Source organism: Podarcis liolepis (assembly GCF_965112155.1).
Source record: "Podarcis liolepis genome assembly, chromosome: 4".
Taxonomy (NCBI): Eukaryota; Metazoa; Chordata; class Lepidosauria; order Squamata; family Lacertidae; genus Podarcis; species Podarcis liolepis.
In genome coordinates this window covers 40856916-40876287 of record NC_139558.1, presented here as the reverse complement: position 1 = coordinate 40876287, position 19372 = coordinate 40856916, and the positions used below count along the sequence as shown (strand labels likewise).

At 42.5% G+C, this 19372-nt stretch overlaps 1 protein-coding gene across 13 annotated transcripts in view; it reads right to left on the bottom strand.

Annotated features, from left to right (window-relative positions):
- Positions 1-19372, bottom strand: part of GLRA2 (glycine receptor alpha 2) — a 111216-nt gene that overhangs the window by 8937 nt on the left and 82907 nt on the right. For 9 of the 13 annotated variants that reach the window (XM_083501997.1, XM_083502001.1, XM_083501992.1 and 6 more), the window contains 2 exons: positions 12743-12892; positions 11814-11933 (listed from right to left, as the gene is read on the bottom strand). The exons of 1 other annotated variant lie outside the window; for it this stretch is intronic. In XM_083501997.1, coding sequence (XP_083358123.1) covers positions 11814-11933; positions 12743-12892 — 270 coding nt within the window. The remainder of the gene's footprint in view (positions 1-11813; positions 11934-12742; positions 12893-19372) is intronic. 3 more of the 13 variants (XM_083501998.1, XM_083502003.1, XM_083502002.1) reach the window with 1 other exon arrangement.

The following is a 19372-nucleotide window of genomic DNA, read 5'->3' as shown; positions in this document are numbered from 1 at the left end:
GCATCTTATCTGCTATTTTGTGTTTGTTATTTGTTGCTTGTTTTCTGTTTTTTTACCTGTTTCTGTACTGAAATTATGTAGTTACTATTTTTAATAGGGTTGGCCACTTTGTTTGCTTTAAGAACCTATCTCACCTTATCATTCTAAAGTAATTTAACAAATAGACTTGTTGTTTTAATGTCTGATGTTGGTGTAGTGATCAGGTGCCAAAAGCTGAGGATCAATTCAGATAGACTTTTCTGAGTTCACTATTTCACTGGGCCATTCTTTTTCTCTGAGGTCCTCAGGGTGACACATGTGGTCCATTCCCTCCCCTTTATCAGCACAACAACCCAGTGAGAGGCAGGTTATGAGACAGACAGTAGCAGGATCAATTTCACCCATTAGGTAGTTGTTAAGCAGTCAGCTTCTACAGAAAGGCTAGTTCCCAAGCTTCCCTTGGTCACTGTAGAGAAGTGATAGCCAAACCTGACCCTCCAGCTGTTTTGGGACAACAACTCCCATCATCCCTAGCTAACTGGACCAGTGGTCAAGGATGATGGGAATTGTAGTCCCAAAACAGCTGGAGGGCCAAGTTTGGCCATCACTGATGTAGAGTGACCAAGAATGGACACAGAACGGGACTATACAAATGGAAGGGGAAGAACATTATAGGTGAGATCAGACAAAATGGCACCCATTGAATTTCCTGAAACAAAGTAAACAGGTTGTAATATGGGTCTCAGTTGGGGTGTGTTTGTGTGTGAGAGTGGGAGATGAATGAAGATGGTAGCTTTTAGTTTTCCTTACTTCCATCCCTACCTGAAGTTATTCTTCAAGTGTATCTACAGTGAGGTTATCTCACTCAATTTATCTTTGTTTTCCCACTCCTCCCCTGCTTCTCAATCTGCCACATAGTGTTGTGAAAAATGGCATTCTCCCCCCGCCCTTTCCCCTGCACATTGCGAGCTTCCCCCCTGGACCCAGCACTTTAAAGAGTAAAGTTAATTATGCCCCAGCCAATTTAAGAGAGGTGCTCAATAATTCATTAACCTCTGTGTTGCGTTGGCTTGCCTACATGTAAACAGCACCAAACTGGATTGGTTTTGCCATGCTGAAGAGACACAGCAGCTGCTGCGCAATCACACTCCCATTTCCAGGCTGCCTGATCTAACTCATTTGTAAGAGCAGGACACCGCTAAAAGGTGACATCCCTACCAAGGTCTCTGAAGAGATAAACCTACTTCCCGCCTAGCAATGAATAATAGCATAGCACCACAGTCTGCTTCATTCCAGCCCGTATGTGGGGTCTTTTTAACCTTGGCATGCAATCTTGAGAGCAAGGTCCCATTTTAATATTGTAACAGTGCTTATTTCTGACGGAAGAATTTTATCTACCGCTCTCAGATATGACACTAATGCCCACCGTTAATAAGTAATAATACTGTTAAGCTCGCCCCACTTCTCCAAGAGTTGAAAAGTTCCACTTGACCCAGGAGTGGTTTCCTTTGAAAGGCCACTGAAAGCTTCAGAGCATTTTGTTGTTGTGCTTATTTACAAATATACAGTCTGAGCATAGATGGAGGAACAGCTTAAACCTGCTAACAGACAGCCAATGCCCACTGCTCCCACAGCCAACACCCTAAAATGTCCACAGAGCCCTAATCTAGCTTTCCATGTCTCTTTTTCAGTCCAACTCAAACTGGAATCTAGGTGTCTTTCATAGACACCTAGATTGCAATATCCTCAGCTCAGAGGTCTGCCGTTCTAGCCATGGAACAAATTGCTGAACTATTAGCATTTGCTTCAGCGCAAGACACTCTCGTGGCCTTTCGACATTCCTTAACTGGACTCCAACCTTCTCTGGAAAGGACTCACGTGCCTCGCTATATGCTAGTCCTCACAATTACTTGTTAAAACACCCTCTTCTTGCACCCAGTTTCCACAGGAATGGTCTGTTCTGCTTCAGTGCCTGTACTTTGCTTTGTCATCAAAACATTCACTAATAAAAAGATTAATCTGCTTGCCAGCTGAGCACAGCAGTGGTGCAGCATAGCAAAGAGAGAAGCTTGGCTGGCTGGCTGTCACCTGCTCATCAAATGAACCGGGCAAAAGAACCTTCTTTAGGCCAGATGCTGTCAGCCTTACAAGCTCTTACTGTCTCTTTGCTAAATTAGGAAGTTGACTATAAAACCTACAGGGCTGAAGCTCTCCTTGTGAGAAACCACCTGTTAAAAATGACCAAGGGAAGTTTAGGGCAAACTCAAGGGAGATTTTCACCAAAGAGCATCACTACAAGTATGTGTCATTACAGATGAAAGGACAATAAGCCTGGAGAAAGCAAAACATTCCATTGTAAGCTAGCAAATCCAAGTGTGTTTGGGAGGGGGTTATATAAAAAAAGAACATGCTTATAATCTGCAATATCCTTGCAGTTTAGTATATCTCTATGAAACATGGACTGCACTTTCCATTCTTAATTAGCAGTTCTTGTGGCAGATGAAGATTGCAGAGCACCAGGAAGCAACTCTGTTGCCACCAAGGAAAGCAGAGCATTAAAAATGAATGTGTGACTCATTCTAGTAAATAGGTCCATTCTATTAAGACAGCTGAGCAGCAGAACCTACCAAAAGAATGTGGCCAGCTTCCAGCCATCCTCATGAGAAACACTAGTTTATCATCCTGAACGCACTAGTGGGATAAATCAGTCTCATATAACCAACATGTTTAACATTAATTAATGCATGAAGAGGTTAAGACCACAGAGTAAACTGTCCTGTCAGGCTTAGCTAGGTCACACCCCTCACCTTGGGAGGAAGCATTCCCAAACACTTTGTTCATTTCTTTTCCACCAGGTGAACCGACCCGCAAGCCAACTTTGTGTTTCTATACGTATAATTTAGAAACATTTACCACTTTTTGTAACCTAAGTTAAACTGTCTGTCTTTTATTGCTGCTTTATGGGAAAGCACATGAATCTGATGTCAATAATTATTGTAGTGTGGTAAAAAGGTTGAAGGAAAAGACAAGTTAAAAAAAAAATATTAAGGAAGAGCAGAAATGCTAGAGGGAAGTGATTTTCATAGGAATGGGGTAGAAAGGAAGAAATGAAGTAAGAAAGAAGAGGAGGGAGAGGTTTAAAAAAGAAACTCAGCATGAGTTATGGAAGAGTTCCCCGGGCTCATCTTGTAATCAGCATAGCTTCCCCATTGCTTTTCTCTGCGGCTTTTCAGAAAAAGGTATAGCTTTTTCTAAGCATTCTCCATGAAAACATTAGGGAGGCCTTCATAGGTGGTGGAAGCAGTTTATTATGGATGAAATTAGGGGAAGCCTGAACTCAGTGGGCACACTAGGAAACTTACTCAGTAACATATGATGCCCAGGGCCTTGTAAGGGGTCACATGGAATGTCTCAGCAGTCCTCCATTGCTGCTGGAGAGTCTGAGAAACGAGGCTCCCATGGCATCCTGGCTCAATCCATTAAGTGAGGGGTCCTTTTCAGCTTGAGGATCATGTTTCCTTCTAGGCAGCCTTCCAGGGTCCACATACCAGAGGTGGGAGGAGCCAGAAGCAAAAGTGGGTGGAGCAACACATTTTAATTTGCTCACACCTCCCTTTCTATCCTCCCCATCTAGGCAAGCAAGAAGCATTATCAGAATTCCAAGATACTGTTACACAGGTTGGACACCACCCCCAATCTCTGCAGAGTAGTAGCAATATTCCAGGGGGTTCCAGGAGCCTGTGTTTCTTTGATTTATTCACATATTTACACCTGAATTTGGAGGGAGGGAGTCCAGATCTTACAGTGTGGCCATCTCAATGGTGGCTTCTTCCCCACAGCAGTGCAGCGCTGGAATCCAAGGCATCCCTCCTACCTTCCCTTCAGCCAGCCTGCCAAAATGATTCTGTCTTTGTTCTCCTTTCTCTTCGCAGCACACCTCTCACCTAAGCAACTCCTCTCCATCCATCTCCTATCTCAAGGCTAGGTTTTTAGAGACATGTTTTGCCTGTGAGCACAGCCTGCTCCCTCGCCATCACCTTGGCAACCCATCTTTCACAGACCTGAGACCCTTCCTTTGATGTACTAAAGACCAGCAATCAGCAGCTTGATCTGTTAACATCTTTGCTCTTAACTAGCCAGGCTGGTCTAAATAAGCCAGCACAAGCTTTCTTGTCTGGCACAGTTCTGTAGCTTGTATTTTCCATTGATTTTCTGAATAATCAAAATCCCGCCATTTATAAATTTCTTGGATTTAATGGGGGGGTTGTCCCTGGAGACAGACAGTCAGGTTGTGCATCCATAGCCATGACCAAAGGAGGAATGACCGCTGGGAGGAGCACAGAGAGAAAAACACCATGGTGCACAACCAGACGCCTTCATCTGCCCCAACTGCAACGAAACATCTCTCCCATATTGGTGGGTACAGCCACAGCAGGCGATGCAACCTTCCAACAGTTTGACTTCATCCACAAAGGCGCACTCCTCCATTGTCTCCCAAGACAGACGGATGCCAACAACAAGGGATGCGCCCCCCAACTTATAACAATACATTCTAGACAGGCAAAAACACTCAAAAGGAGTGCAATGTAGAACTTGAGAGGTGTGGGGCAGGGAAGGGTGTGTGGTCTGAGGAGAGTTCCATGGGCAAGACTGAGAAGCCAGGAGCGTCACATTAGACCTTTGGGTCTGAGGTTCCCTATGCCTGTATTAAGAAGTGCAGACAGATCCGTATCACAGGCTCTCTTACAGGAATAGATGCTCAGCAACAGCATTCATGTTTTAAAGAGAAGGCCCAAATCAAGTATTAGGAACTGTAAAAAGAAATATGTAAAAAAAGAAAAGAGGATCCTTCTTGATATACTTTTCCATTTAACAAAAAACAAAAAAACCATGTGCGTGCAGTTTAATTTTGGAAGGTGCTTTGGAACTGTGCTCCTGTGGCCTTAAAAATAAAAGTGTGCTTTGTTTTCTGGTTCTTTTCCAGCTGTTCATGTCCTATTTTCAATTTATTCTCTTTCTCCAGGCACAGAAAAGAATGGGAGTATTTGCACCCAGCAGGTGGGCTCTTTTCATCATTTGGGAAATGGCAAAGTACAGTTGCGGTGTGTTCCCTGCTGTTTATGAGCAAATTGTACGTCAAACCCAGTGAACTGAAGTACAGCCCTTTCCTTACCTGGTGATGAGTATCACTTGGCCTCTTGCACAAAGTTATAAGGTTAAAAAGAAAAAGAAAAAAAAAGAAACGACAAAAAAACCCTCCCAGGCTCTCTAGCAGTCTACTCTTGGCTAAGGAATACAGATTTGATCCCAAATGGATAGATGCAAATAAACCACAAAACTCTGCCTTTGGCATTCTGTGGCTGCCTGTTGCAGCCCATGAACCACCCTCTTTCCTCCTGTAATGATTTTGTGTCCAAAACAAATTTATCTGTTACTTATCCCTTTAAATAAATATTTGTCCAATCGTGCAACAGTTAATATGCTGAGTAGATTACTTGGTTTGGATTACTTTTCTTAAGGCTGATTTCTCAATGAATTATCTGGACATTGCCACTCTGGAGTACAGATAAGAACATGCTTGAGTGAATAATTCTCCATCCAAAAACATTGACATTTAGTTTGGAGGGATTTTCTTATTGAGTAACATTCGATCATGTGAGTCACTGTGCCACCCACACACATTCTGAAGTGGCACAACCCCAGTGAGAACTAGGCCCGAGTTTCCTAGGGTTCCTGTTGGTCAAGATTTCCACAGTATTTCCCCTTAAAAAAAACAATTCTGTGATAACTGGTCATTAATTTATTGCAAACAGGTTCGATGTCAAAAGTCACATCTCTTCTACATACTGGATAAGGCTATCAATGGCCACCAGTCCTTATGTCTGTATCTTACCCCCCTTGCACCTACCTCCTGCCATCTAAAATTTGAGTCAAAAGTTCTCAGTAGATAACATTCAACTCAGCATTATAAGAAATGACAATGCAATGTAGCATACAGGGGTTTGGGGAAGTTAGAGGCATTCCTCTTTACTGAACCACAGGAAAGCTCCATGTGTGGGTTGAAGTTTCCTTGTGTCCCCAAATTATACTGATACACTGGGATGAGAGTTTGGACTCTGCGGATCTTGGGCTTTTCTGGCTGAGCTCTGGCTGAGACAGTGTCAGTTCCTCACTGCAGTTCAGCTTAAGTTCATGGAACTTATGAGGTGCAAGCAGGGGTAATCTTTGGTAATATGGAGCCCTGAATGAGCCCAAAATTTGGCGCTCCCAATTGGATCTTCCCAGTTACGGATCTTCTCAATGTTGCACCCTTTTGGCTTGGCATCCTGTGCGGGGGAACCACCCGCACTGCCTTAAATCCAGTGCAATACTGGGCAGGGAGAGACTGTCCAAACCCCTTCTAGCTTAGACACATGACCTAACAGCCTGGTGAAAATCAGCCAGCAGAAAGGGTGGTGTAAGTGAAATTCTTCCTGAATGGAATTTGGAACAGGAGTAACTTAAGCTGCCATGACTTACATGGGTGTACATTACACCAGCTTTGTATAGTTAGGATTGCTCTGTGGGTGTGTTTAAAGGGTGTCAAATGTCCACATTGCTGTGACACAGTCAACCGCCAACAGGTCTGCCCTGAAGGAGTGTTGATCTTCAGTATAACCAACCAACTTCTATTGGTTGCCTGAAGCAAATAAGATGCTAAAGGCAGTGGGAATCATAAAGCCATTCATATTAAGGCTGTCTTTCTCGCAATGAAACCCATGTGCTTGAGCTTGCATTGTGAGGGCTAAAAATAGCCCAGCAAAAAGGGTTTTCCTTGAGCACTTCCATTATTCACATAATGCGGAATGTTACATAAAACAAACAGGGCACATTTTACCACAAAGTGCTATACGCAAGGATCTGAGAAAATATAAAACATTTCCACTGGGGACAGAAGCACTGAATATTTTTCAAGGCAAATCCAGCCTGGGGAAAGGAGTATTTTTTTTATTTATATATTTTTTTACTGACAAGATATGAGTGTTTCGTTTCAGTCAAAATTAAGCAATAAAGCTATGCCTTTACAAATAGCCCCAGCCTTTTGTTGTCTCCGTTCCTGATATGACTGAGATGTGGTAATAATGCAGCATGTTATCAGATTGCGTTGGGGAGGCAGAAAGGGAGAAGGCGAGAGAAGGGACAATCATCTGTCTCTGTCTGGCAAGAACCCAGTGGCGTAGCGTGGGTTGTCAGCACCCGGGGCAAGGCAAGTAATTTGCGCCCCCTAACCCATGGATTTGCGCCCCCTAACCCTAACCCCCAGATGTTGCGCCCGGTGCAGCCGGCCCCCCCTGCACCCCCCACACTACGCCACTGCAAGAACCCATCCAGAAATCTCAAGGCACTGATTTCATCCCCCCCAATAGAATCATAGAGTTGGAAGGGACCCTGAGGATCATCTAGTCCAACCCCCTGTAACACAGGAATATGCAGCTGTCTCTTATGGGGACTGAACCTGCAACCTTGGCATTATCTGCACCATGCTCTAACCAACTGAGCCATCCAGTAGGTAAGTTCACATTTTGGAAGAAGCAACCCAGCACTGAAGCAAAGAAGAAGCCACCAGCAATAGGGAAAAACCCATGCACATTTATGGAATGTATGCTTTGCAAATACACGTCGCTCTCACCTTAGCTACAGCAATATGGCTGAAACACTAGGCTGTGTACACACCAGACCTTTAAAGCACATTCAAAGCACATTTCAAAGCACACACACAAATGCTAAGGCCGCATACAAGCTATATGTTTAATGCTCCTTTTCTCTCTCAAATAATTCTGGCACTGTAGTTTGTGAAGGGTGTCTGGGAACTGCAATTCTGTGAGGGGTAAACTACATTGATCAGAATTCTTTGAGGGGAAGAATGTGCATTGAATGTAGCATATGTATGTATGCAGACTCCCTCCCCTCCTCTCTCTCTGTGTACTCCGTCCATATTAGATGCCTGAATGTTTACTACAACATTCCCTAAGGTAGAAGAGGCCATTGTTGCTTCTCCAGCTAGTTCCTGAGATGTGCTATCACAGTTGCAAAAGATTTCCGCCCCTCCACATTGTGATACATAAAAGTGTTTCACACATGAGCCCTCTGACTGCACGTATTTCTGAAAGCACCGAAACTCATCTGCACTTCCTGAAATGGCTGCAGGTATCACAGAGTGAGACACAAATCTCCCTTTTCTCTTTCTTTCCTGCCACTTCTGATTTGAATCATGCGGCATAGAGGTGTAAGGAAGAAGCAGCTGCTAATGACAAGGATTTTCTGAGGAGTGGTGACTGCTTGAATTTCTTGGCAGGCCACTTCAGACATCCAGGGTAGGGGAGCTAAATGAGAGTGAACTAGCAAGCTCTTTCCTAACTCACATGTATGCAAATGTATTTTCATCCTTCCCCATGTATATGATAATGTGACACTGATCCACACTACCTTTGACTTTCTTTTGCTTTGAGATTGGCAGCAGGGAACCTCAGACCCTCCAAGTGTCCCTATTTTCCAGGGAGGGTCCTGGATTTACAGAAGCCGTCCCTGTTTCTGATTGGATCCCGGAATGCCCTGCTTTTCTTTAGGAAGTCCCTATTCTCATCAGGGAAATGTTGGAAGCTATGGAACCTTTTTCAGCCCTCGAACAGCATTAATTTGGCCAACCTTCTGGGGAAGCGGGGGAGGGTCAGATGCAAATAAAGGCGTGTGTCCAGAAGCAAAAGTATGTGGAGCAACAGACGAGACTGAAGTCAGCCCTGCAAGAATCTAGTCTGCACACTCATCCCCTCTCCTTCATTCAGCTAGGCAAGCAAGAGGCATGAGCACAGGGCAATAATGCATTCCAGCCAAGCAAAAGCATTTGAAGGGGGCACAGAACAGTCAGTGAGAAGTGTGGTCTACAGAGATAGCATGGTCCAGGGAGAATCTCAAAGGCCAGAGAGAGTGGCTTGGAGGCCCACATCTTAAGCATGCTCCCTGTTTTCCATTATGGTAAGGGTCATGCCCCCAAAGAATCCTAAATCCAGGATCCCATTTCCTCCCTATATTTTGGCTGATGCATGACTAATGATATTCAGAGTAGCAAGATACACCAGATCATTCCAGTTGTACTGCTGTTTCTAGGGGGCAAGATACTTCTTTTAGACTGGTCTGCTGGGGCAAGGGGAAGCAAATCACAGGGTCATCTTTATAATATAGAGGAAGTAATGGGACTTCTGGGTATTGATGTACAGTTGATGTAGATTGAAGCACCTTGTTCTGTCTGCAGGTGCATCTGCTCAGGTTATTGCGGCATAAATATGCAAATCAATTAATACCTCCCCTGAGCTCCAGTTTCCTTGATCCCACCAGTATTAATGTAACATCAGTGCTAACAACAGAATCAGCATTGTCAACCCTAATACAGAGGTCGGCTTTTGCTGTTGCCAGCCTTTTGGGAAATATTCTGTTTGACTTGCCACATGAGACAATAGCTTCTTGAATTATTCAGGGACAACAGAATAAAGACTTTGCAGCATGCACAGTGCTTCTTGCTTTGATCACAAAGGCAAATACTTCCCTTATAATGCAAAATTACCCTAGTTTCAAAAATTATTCTTGTTACTTAGCACCAGCCTTGGCAGAGATGTAAAAAAATCCAGAAGTAGGGGGAAGTTCAAGAAAGTTCATTTTTATTGTAAGAGTGTTGATATACCTGGATTTAATTTTTTAAAAAGTCTTTATTTTTTTAAAAGAAACTGGAGATATGAGGAATTGTATCTAGGACCTTTTGCATGCAAATCATGTGATTTATCTCTAGACCATGGCCTTCCTCAAAGCTAATCTGCTTCCCTCAGTTCAGTCCAGTATTCTTTCTTCTCTTCCTATGTCTAAGGTTGAGAATGTTCTTCTAAATAAACGTATAAGTAGTAGGGTTGGAGAATATATATGGTTTCAAAGTGATTTTTGTCCTCATAAATGAGACAGCATTTCTTCATGCAAATTCCCAATGCAAATTAAATACTCTGGATGTGACAGTGATGCTAGATACAGTTTTGGTTGCTCTAGCTCATGAAGGAAATTGTAGAACTGGAGAAGATGCAGAAAAGGGCAACAAAAATGACGAAGGGATTGGAACAGATTCTGTACATGGAAGGTTGCAATAGCGTAATAAATGTGCAATAGCACAACTGAGTGGAGACAGTGGGTAGAGGGTCCCCCCCCCCCATATTGCATAATACGAGAATCCAAGCTAATCTGATGAAACTAATTGGCAGTACAAGAGAAAGTGCTTCTTTACAAAATGTCCAATTATTTTATGGGTATCACTGCCACAAGATGTGCCAATGATGGCTATGAGTATAGATAGCTTTCAAAGGGGATCACAGAAAGTCATGGAAAATCAGAGTATCAAAGGCTACTATTTAATAATTGGGCTTTTTGAAATTTCCTTGCTCAGGGGCTCCTTGTTCACTGAACACTGTGTGGCAGCGCTGTGGGGGGGCGCTGTTGCCTTCAAACTCTATTTGTAAGATTCCTGGAGGTATCTGCTTGGCTACTCCAAGAAGCTGGGCCTTTGATCTGATTCAACAGAGCTCTTCTGTTTTGAGACTAGGCCATGCGTTTGTCTGTGCAGCTAACAGCAACTTTTTAAATACAATGTCCTAAACGTGCAGATAGGGTTGTTTCTGTTCTGTTCACACAACTGGGTTCTGAAAATGCATTTTGACGAGGGATAGGATACTTGTCACAATAGCATTCTTCACAGGTGACCCCGCTTTCTTGTTTGCCAAACGAAACATGACACTAATTGCAGTGAGCATGTCTGAGTTGTTCAGTGTAATTAGCAGCCATGGCAAGGAGAGGAGCAAGCAGGATGATGGCATACCCTCCAATGAAAATAGGGACGTCCCAGTCCATAATAATTTTATTATTTATACCCCTCACAGCTTACTGGGTTGCCCCAGCCACTCTGGGCAGCTTCCAACATATATAAAAACATAATAAAACAATAAACATTTTTAAAAAAAACACCTTCCCTATACAGGACTGCCTTCAGACAGCTTGTGGGTTGGATAACTCCATGCCCTCCAACATTTATCCAATGAAAACAGGGATGTCCTAAGGAAAAAAGGGATATTCTGGGATCAAATCAGAAACCGGGACAGCTTCTCTAAATAGCTTCTGGAGAATAGGGACACTTTGGAAGGTCTGTCATGGCACACGGCAGGATAACGTGCCTCCCCATACCATGATCCTGATGAAAATTGCCCTCCCACAGCTGGTATTGTTCCTAAGAGGAAAGTCTCCATTGGCATAGATGGAGGCTTTGCTTCCGGGGAATAATAGCAGGTGATGGGGCTTAATGAGGTCACAGGATGAGGGAAAGAGTCAGATTCCCTTCCCTTGTCTGGGCCCAGTCCTGTCCGTTCTACTACTACTGAGGTTTCTGTTTACACTGAAAGAACGAGACACACGTGTTGCACTCATGGCATCAGTGCCACATGCAGATTGGCTCTGAGTCACAACTTCTAAGTTCAGCAGTATAAGTGCATTGTAAATAATAGCAGAAGTGAGCTTACCCATGTATGTGCTAATCCATGGTGAAAGAAGCAGCAGGACTGCCATGAAAGATGTAATGGGAAAGCAGCAGTAACACAGAGTACAAGAAGTCGAAACATACCAAGATCTACATATGGTCAGAACTGTTCTGTTTGACATAAGAGTTCTACTATTTACGATGCCATAAATATTGGCAGTTGCCAATTTATGACATCATTTTCATACAACCTCTCTCTCTCTCTCTCTCTCTCTCTCTCTCTCTCTCTCTTTACCCTCAAACTTGGATTGCAGATCTGATTCAGTATCCCGTGTGCTGGTGACTCTTTCATCCGCAAGCCATTCATACGCCGTACCGACTCGACGCTTTCATTCCCAATAGCCACAGTCTGTGCCTGTTCCCAGATTGGTCAGAACAGAGAGCAGCAGCAAGAATGGAAATGGTGCAATGATATATGAAACGAAACAAAGCAAAACAAAAGGAAAAGTAAGAATGGCACAGTTATTGAAGAGCATCCTGGTGAACAATGTAAAGCAATTGAGAAGGAGATCAATTGGAATTGGCTATGGAAGTCAAACTAAAGCAAAGAGTAGCTGAAATAACATGATTCGTATGGTGTATGTGTTGTTTGTTGTTGCTTGTTGAGAAAGATGGGTGGTAAATATCATATGGAGGTCAAGAGAAAATCAGCTTTGAATGAGTAGCTATTGTCAGGACTCCAGGCAAGAAATTACTTCTAAAATTCCAGTTCAACATAATAAAGGCACTTTAGCTGCTACAATGCAAATACTGGTTGATGGATTGGCAGCTAAAGCAGAATCTAAAGACAACAATGCTAAAAAGAATGAAATGAAGACTGGTGCCTGGAAGACATTCAAATTAAAAGTGACATGAATATTCACAGCAAGCCTGAAATTTGCAAAATATCATGGGTTTGCCCTTTCAATATTGAATATTTCTCTACAGAAAGGCATACTTGGACTTGTTTTGCAAATATGAAAAACCTTTTGTTTTCAGTTCAGGCACTGATAGAAACACAATGAACTCTTGTTTTATATTCTCAGCTCCTTTCACTGACTAAAATTTTGAGCAGATAAAGAAATATATTTTGTGTCTTGCGTGCTAAAGGGAGGAAATCAGAAGAGTGCAAACAATTATTTTTTGGGGAAAAACCATGATTATATGGAGGATAGAGTCTTGTACCTTGTTTTGCCTTCTCTGCCTTCTCCGAAGCCTGAGAAATTCCTTATGTTGCCTTGACACAAAATTCACTGCTGCGTATTCGAGCAAGGCAGCAAACACAAAGAGAAGACACACAGCCATCCAGATGTCAATAGCTTTTACATAAGAAACCTACAAGACAAAGGAAACGGGAAATAAAAATCATGGCATCTTGTAATGAGGAATGACAGATCTGCATGAGATGAAGACAGAAAACATCTATAGAGAATGTGGGCTTGCACAGAGAGCCTTTGTCTTCTGTGTTTACTAAGCACTGCAAACTGTCACATAAACTAGAACTGCACTGAATGTTCCCTAATTTTGCTATGATTCCCTTTGAAAAGTACTACATTTGATCCAGTCAAACAGATGGCCAGAATACATACACACAGGGCTGTGTTAAGCATATGCAGTGCCGGGGTGCAAAGATCCGCCTGGCGCCCCCCCCCCCAGGTTGCCCAGTCCCAGGAGTGCAGGAGAACAGAGCCGGCCACCCGCCTCAGAGTCTCACTGGCTTGGTTGCCCCCAAACTCGTGGTGCAGAGCTGCCCACAGGAGAGCCCACTGTAGCACTCCGATTGACGGGTGGGCTCTTCCCCGGACTCAACTCTTGGGCCCCAGACTGTTGGTCTGGCGCCCCTGAGAGCCCAGCACCCGGGTGTCCCACACCCCTAGTGCCTATGGGTAAGACAGCCCTGTATACACATCCCCAACATTCACATTGTTTTGTTACTGTACGGTGACCCCTTTGATCTGTTCTCCTCAGTGCCATTCTTCTTTAGTCTCCTCAAGTGTGATTGGCTATGATGACCCACAGGGTGTTCAAGATATCATTACTTCAGACGTAACATCATGACATCATTATCAAAATCACTTTGGCCGCCACAGCCACTAGGATTCAAGGGCAGTGTGGCTGGGGACTATGAGGGGAAATATGATGAAGAGAAACAGTGCTGAGAAGAACAGCAAAGATTGGACAGGTGTGTGTTTACAATTTATGCAGGAAATCCACTGAAATTAGAAAGCACTTTTCAATACTCTTGAGGAACATGTAAACAAGTGAGTCCTGACAGAAACGCCAAAAGAAACTCCCCAAATGAAGAAGGTGCTTGTGTTTTATATATTCAGAAATATCACCACCTTTACAGCAGACTGAAGTTGAGAACTTTATTATCTGTCCACCACTACATTCTGCATAGTATCTAGAATAACTCTACAGCCACAATGCTGTGCACACTATCTAGGGAACAGTGGTAGCTAGTGAGGTAGGGTTGAGCAGGTTACCTCTCACAACCCTCAGTCCCAGCTGCTACTGCTGGAGAGTAAGTCTTAATGAAGGCAGTGGGCCTTATTTTCATCTCAACATGCAGTAAGACATGTGTATAAGTGGAGTCAGGAGGTTTAAAGGCAGCAACTGACACTGTCACTATATGACAAGACTTTCACAAAGAAATGGCAGCAGAACACAAAGAGACAAGGGGGAGGGACCAACAGCACCCAGAAGGGTTTCACTTCCTCCATTAGGTTTTAGGAAAAAGGACTACCAGGACCTGAGGACAGAGATAGCAAGGAATGGGCTGCCCTTCATCTTGGTTTCAGAACACATTCATAGTAAGCAGCAACAACCTCCTGAGTTTCATCCCACTCCTCTTCCTCTGTTTTTTCATTCATTCAGCACCATCTCAAACAAGTTGCTCACTGCCGAATTGAAAGTGAGCAAAATGTTACGAAGCCACTCTAGTTTTAAACGCATGGTGTGATTTGGTCTCCAGTGCAGCTGTACTTGGCATTTGTTGCGAGCTCTTCTAAATATATATTTGCAACGCCTTCATAGCATGTCTTCCTATTCCCCGCTCCCCTGCCCTCCTTCCCATAAAACCACCCACCTTATAAGGAATGTATGAACACCTGGAAGTTGTTCTGAGTCACCTTATTGTTGGATGTGAAGCCTCAAGGATCTGCATTTCTGACTGGAAAAAAAATCCTTCCCTAGGATTCCTTCCTTAAAGGCACTGAGGGCAGGAGGGCACTTAGCCATCCTGTCACTTAAACTTCCAGATGCTGCGCTAGCTGGATTATTTTGACGCTGTAATATTTTGTGCTGTGCTGAATTTTGCCCTCACAGTTCTAGAGAATCATTGCTCATAAGGAAAAGGCTGCCCCACTGGTCTCTTTCTCAGGATTCTAGAGAACTTATTTTATAATTTTGTTTGAGCATTTTAAAAAAATGTTCCTTAATTATGAGGGAGGTGAGGGGTGTTTAGGATTGAGTGAGTGCCCCCTTTCATTGTACAACGATCTGCAACCTTCACTTTCTGGGAGCCCCACAATATGCTTGGCTGGGCTTCCCTATTAGTGTGGGCACTCCAGAAGGCTGCAGAGTGCAGGCCACCAGAGAGGTTATTTGCAGAATGAAAGAAAGAACAAACAAACATCTCTCGAACATATTGAAAGAAAACCGTCACACTCTTTTCTGCCTTGGTCAGACCACACATGGAGTACTGTGTCCAATTCTGGGCACCACAATTTAAGAAGGATTTTGACAAACTAGAACATGGGCAGAGGAGGGCAACCAAGGGTCTGGAAACCAAGTCTTATGATGAATAGTTGAGGAAGTTGCTTATGTTTAGCATGGAGAAGAAGAGACTGAGGGGAGATACGATAGCCATCTTCAAATAGCTAAAGGGCTGCCACGTGGAGGATGGAGCAAGCTTGGTTTCTTCTGCTCTGGAGGTTAAAACCCGAACCAATGGATTCAAGTAACAAGAAAAAAGATCCCAACTAAACATCAGGAAGAACTTTGTGACAGTAAGAGCTGTTTGAGAATGGAACAGACTCCCACAAGAGGTAGCGGACTCTCTTTCCTTGGAGGTTTTTAAGCAGAGGCTAGATGGCCATCTGTCATGTATGATAGAGTTGAAATTCCTGCATTGCAAGGGGTTGGACTAGATGACCCTTGGGGTCCCTTCCAACTCTACAATTCTATGTTTCTATGATTCTATACCCCCCATGTGCCCATTTCTTCTAACTGAATCAGCTCCCCAGAGTGATATTCTGCCCCAAAGCCGAATCACATACAGATTTATGTGGAAAGAAAACATAGCATTATTCTCAGTGCATTGCAATAAATAAAAAACAGAATCATAGGTATAAAATCCTGCATCCATAGCAACAATCAGCAAACCTCCCACGAGTGTCAGCAAGATATATATTGTCTGCTTCATCTGTTATGGAATGCAATTCTCAATACTGACCATTAGCTTCTAAGGGATCAAAGCTAGATCTTTTGGCCCGTGTTTGTTAGTGGCTCACTAGCTTGTCACACAACACTTTGTGGGCCAAACTAGATGCCATTAATAATTATATGAATTCTTATTTTAGAATAAACAACATGCAGGCACAGGGGTGCCTGATCCAGATCAAGGAGAGGCAAAGAGTGCTTAATCCTTTGCTCTCTGATGAAGTCCAGTTCTTAATTGCACTTCTCCCATGCTGGCTCTTTGCACCGTATGGAAGCATTGAGATTCTACTCAGGTACACGGGGCCAGGATAAGAAAGAGTCGGCATGATACTGTCAGTACTCTCTGAATACCATGAAGTGCTCAATAAGAAAGCCACAGGAAATAGGAGTCCATATAAGACTTCCTGAGGACTTCCTGTACTGAGAAGGAACAAGGAAAGGTGCTTTACTTCACTCTACCCTTATGCTGACTTAGACAACACTGACCAAAAGAAGTGGACTAGATGTGGTTTAATTGACTGAATTAGGGAATCCCAAAGGTTTCTCGATTGCCTAACTTGAACTGTGGTCCACATAAAACCACGCAATGAGAGGTCACTAGATGATTCATTATTGTGGAATAGCCATGCTTTGCTCACTCATTGTTCCTGGCACATCTGTATGAACAAAATGTCCCCCCTTTCAACTTTTCCCTCAGCTTCCCCCTACCCTACCCCAGAGCTCAGAAAATCTGGCATTGGCTGCATGCACACTATATGTTTAAACACATGGCTGTCCCCAGCACCCATTAAAAAGTACAGTCCCCATGATTCTTTGGAGGAGATCCATGTGCTTTAAAAGTATGGTGTGTACACAGCCTTTGTTATTCCAATGGAATAACACTTTCCCCAGGTGTAGGTGGTCTAAAGCAGGGACCAGCAAACTTTTTCAGCAGGGGGCCAGTCCACTGTCCCACAGACCTTGTGAGACTATCTATCTATCTATCTATCTATCTATCTATCTATCTATCTATCTATCTATCTATATTGGGGGGAGGGGAGAACGAATTCCTATGCCCCACAAATAACCGAGAGATGCATTTTAAATGAAAGCACACATTCTACTCATGTAAAAACACCAGGCAGACCCCACAAATAACCCAGAGATGCATTTTAAATAAAAGGGCACATTCTACTTATGTAAAAACATGCCTTAGTTTGCCTACCCATGGTCTAAAGCATAGCTTTTCTTGCAGGCTATGGAAGATATAGATTTCTCTAGCCATTTTCTCATCTGTCGTTTGTCACTCTTCCCTAGCAATCTAGGCACTCACTTTTAGAGAAAGGATTGGATACTGTGACAAACAAATTAATTTTAAAAAAATCAATAGTTTGCCATGCAGTCAAATGGTCATTAATCAATTCAAAGCCATTTTTTTCTTAACCCAAACCAAATATCTCATGCGGATGCTGAATTATTTTGTTTTTGATGACTATGAGAGATATACGTCAGGAAATGTGCTTGCAGTTGCTCTTGATCAAGGATACCTGGAGCATTTTTACCTGCCCTGACATCTGCAAAATATTAAATCACTCAAATGTATTAAATGGCACAAATAATATATGATCTACTTTTGCCTTCTGCCTTTTCTAAAAAAAAAGCTTCTGTGTAACATGTCCATCCCCCCCCCCGAACAATGGAATGTCCCCATTCCATCTCCAATGTCATCAAAGTCTCTTCTACCTTGGGAAGAGGCCAGACTTGTTACCTTGAGTCTGCCAGCGGCGAAGGACTGAAAAGTGCTCTTATTTGCTCAAGTGTAATTTGTGAAGAAAACTGCAATTTGGGCTATATAAAACTCTTTCGGAGTGGGGAAGAAATTATTCACAGAGACGGTCTTTAGAGCACTAGACTACAGGGGTACTGCATGCTGACCAAACATAATTGTAAAATAATGAAATAAATTGAATTCAGGGTTGCTTATTGCTAGGATTACTATTATTATTTTGGTTAAAGCACCTTGTCATCATATCAGGTATGATCTGCATAAAAAGAAAAGAGTCAAGGAATTTGTAGCATAGAAGTGAAGCCAACACTCAACAGTGCCACAATACATAGTTGTAGGCCAAAAACATCTGGAGGGCCGTGTTTGAAGTGTTTGAAGAAGCCTGCTAAAGAGCTTCCACATTCACTTCTGTGAAGGAAACAGGACTTGAGGTGGGGTTTGCACATAATTCTTCTAGCCCTAATCATGGTTTGAGGAAGAAAGACCATCTTTTTCCTTTTCGGAATGAGGCTATTTCAGCTACCCAAACCTAGAATGACAAGGACCTTTTCAAGCTACATGAGAAGAGGCTTGATCGGTAGTGATCATAATAAGAGGAGATACCTCATTTGCTCACATTCCATTATTTAATCTGATGTTGTTTTCAGTGTCGGCAAGGCAATTGTCACTAACCAATGGACTTAATTTATTCATTGCTAATATGGAGAGACTATCAGTCATAAGAAATAAACAAACATACTTCCTTTCATAATTATGCCTTGAAGAAAGTCATAGAAATCTGTGTGCTTTGAAAGAAGCTTCAAATGATAGAAAAGAATTCAGGAGGAGGTTTTTAAAATATTTTTTTTTTGGCTAATCATCAACAGCAAAGATCAAGAGTATTTTTTTTAAGCCAATAGCTTCAGGCTTACTTTTTCTAATTTTAGGTTCTTCTTATTTGGTTCAGTGAACTGGATCACTTTTAATGGTTCACTTAGTTGCCACTGCTGTAGAAACTACAGTGTGGAAAATGTATTTTCTTAATGTACTGCAGTCACCTGCATAGTTGGAGTCATTCTGAACTTCACCAGTGTTTTCAAAGGCAAAAGAAATATGGAGCTGTTTGTGTGTGCATACGCAGCTGTGTGCATGCACCCACCCACATGTAGAACACTTAACTGGACAATTCAAACGTTTACATTTCCAGCTGCTAAATACTGCATGTCTTTGTTCATTTTGCTTATGTTTTGCAATGCTGAATAAAATAAACTATACCTTTAATTTTGCAACAAAGCTACTCACATTACCATTTTAAACAAAATGTTGAAATCAATTAAATCAAAAGTGCTCTCCACTTAATATCAAAGCTATCAAATGTTAAATGAATTATGTAGCTTACACTTTTGACTATTATAGGGGTTTTTTTAATATATAATTTTAATTACGTTTTCTGTTTTACAATTTAAAATACTCATTTTACATCCTTAAGATATCAGTGACTTCCCTTCTTCTCTTTCCATGGTTCATTTTACATATCATAAATCCCTGCATATTTTACAAAAACTATACCAATCAGTATTCCATTATTGCATCCATCAAAACTTATTTACACTGTTGAATCTTAATGC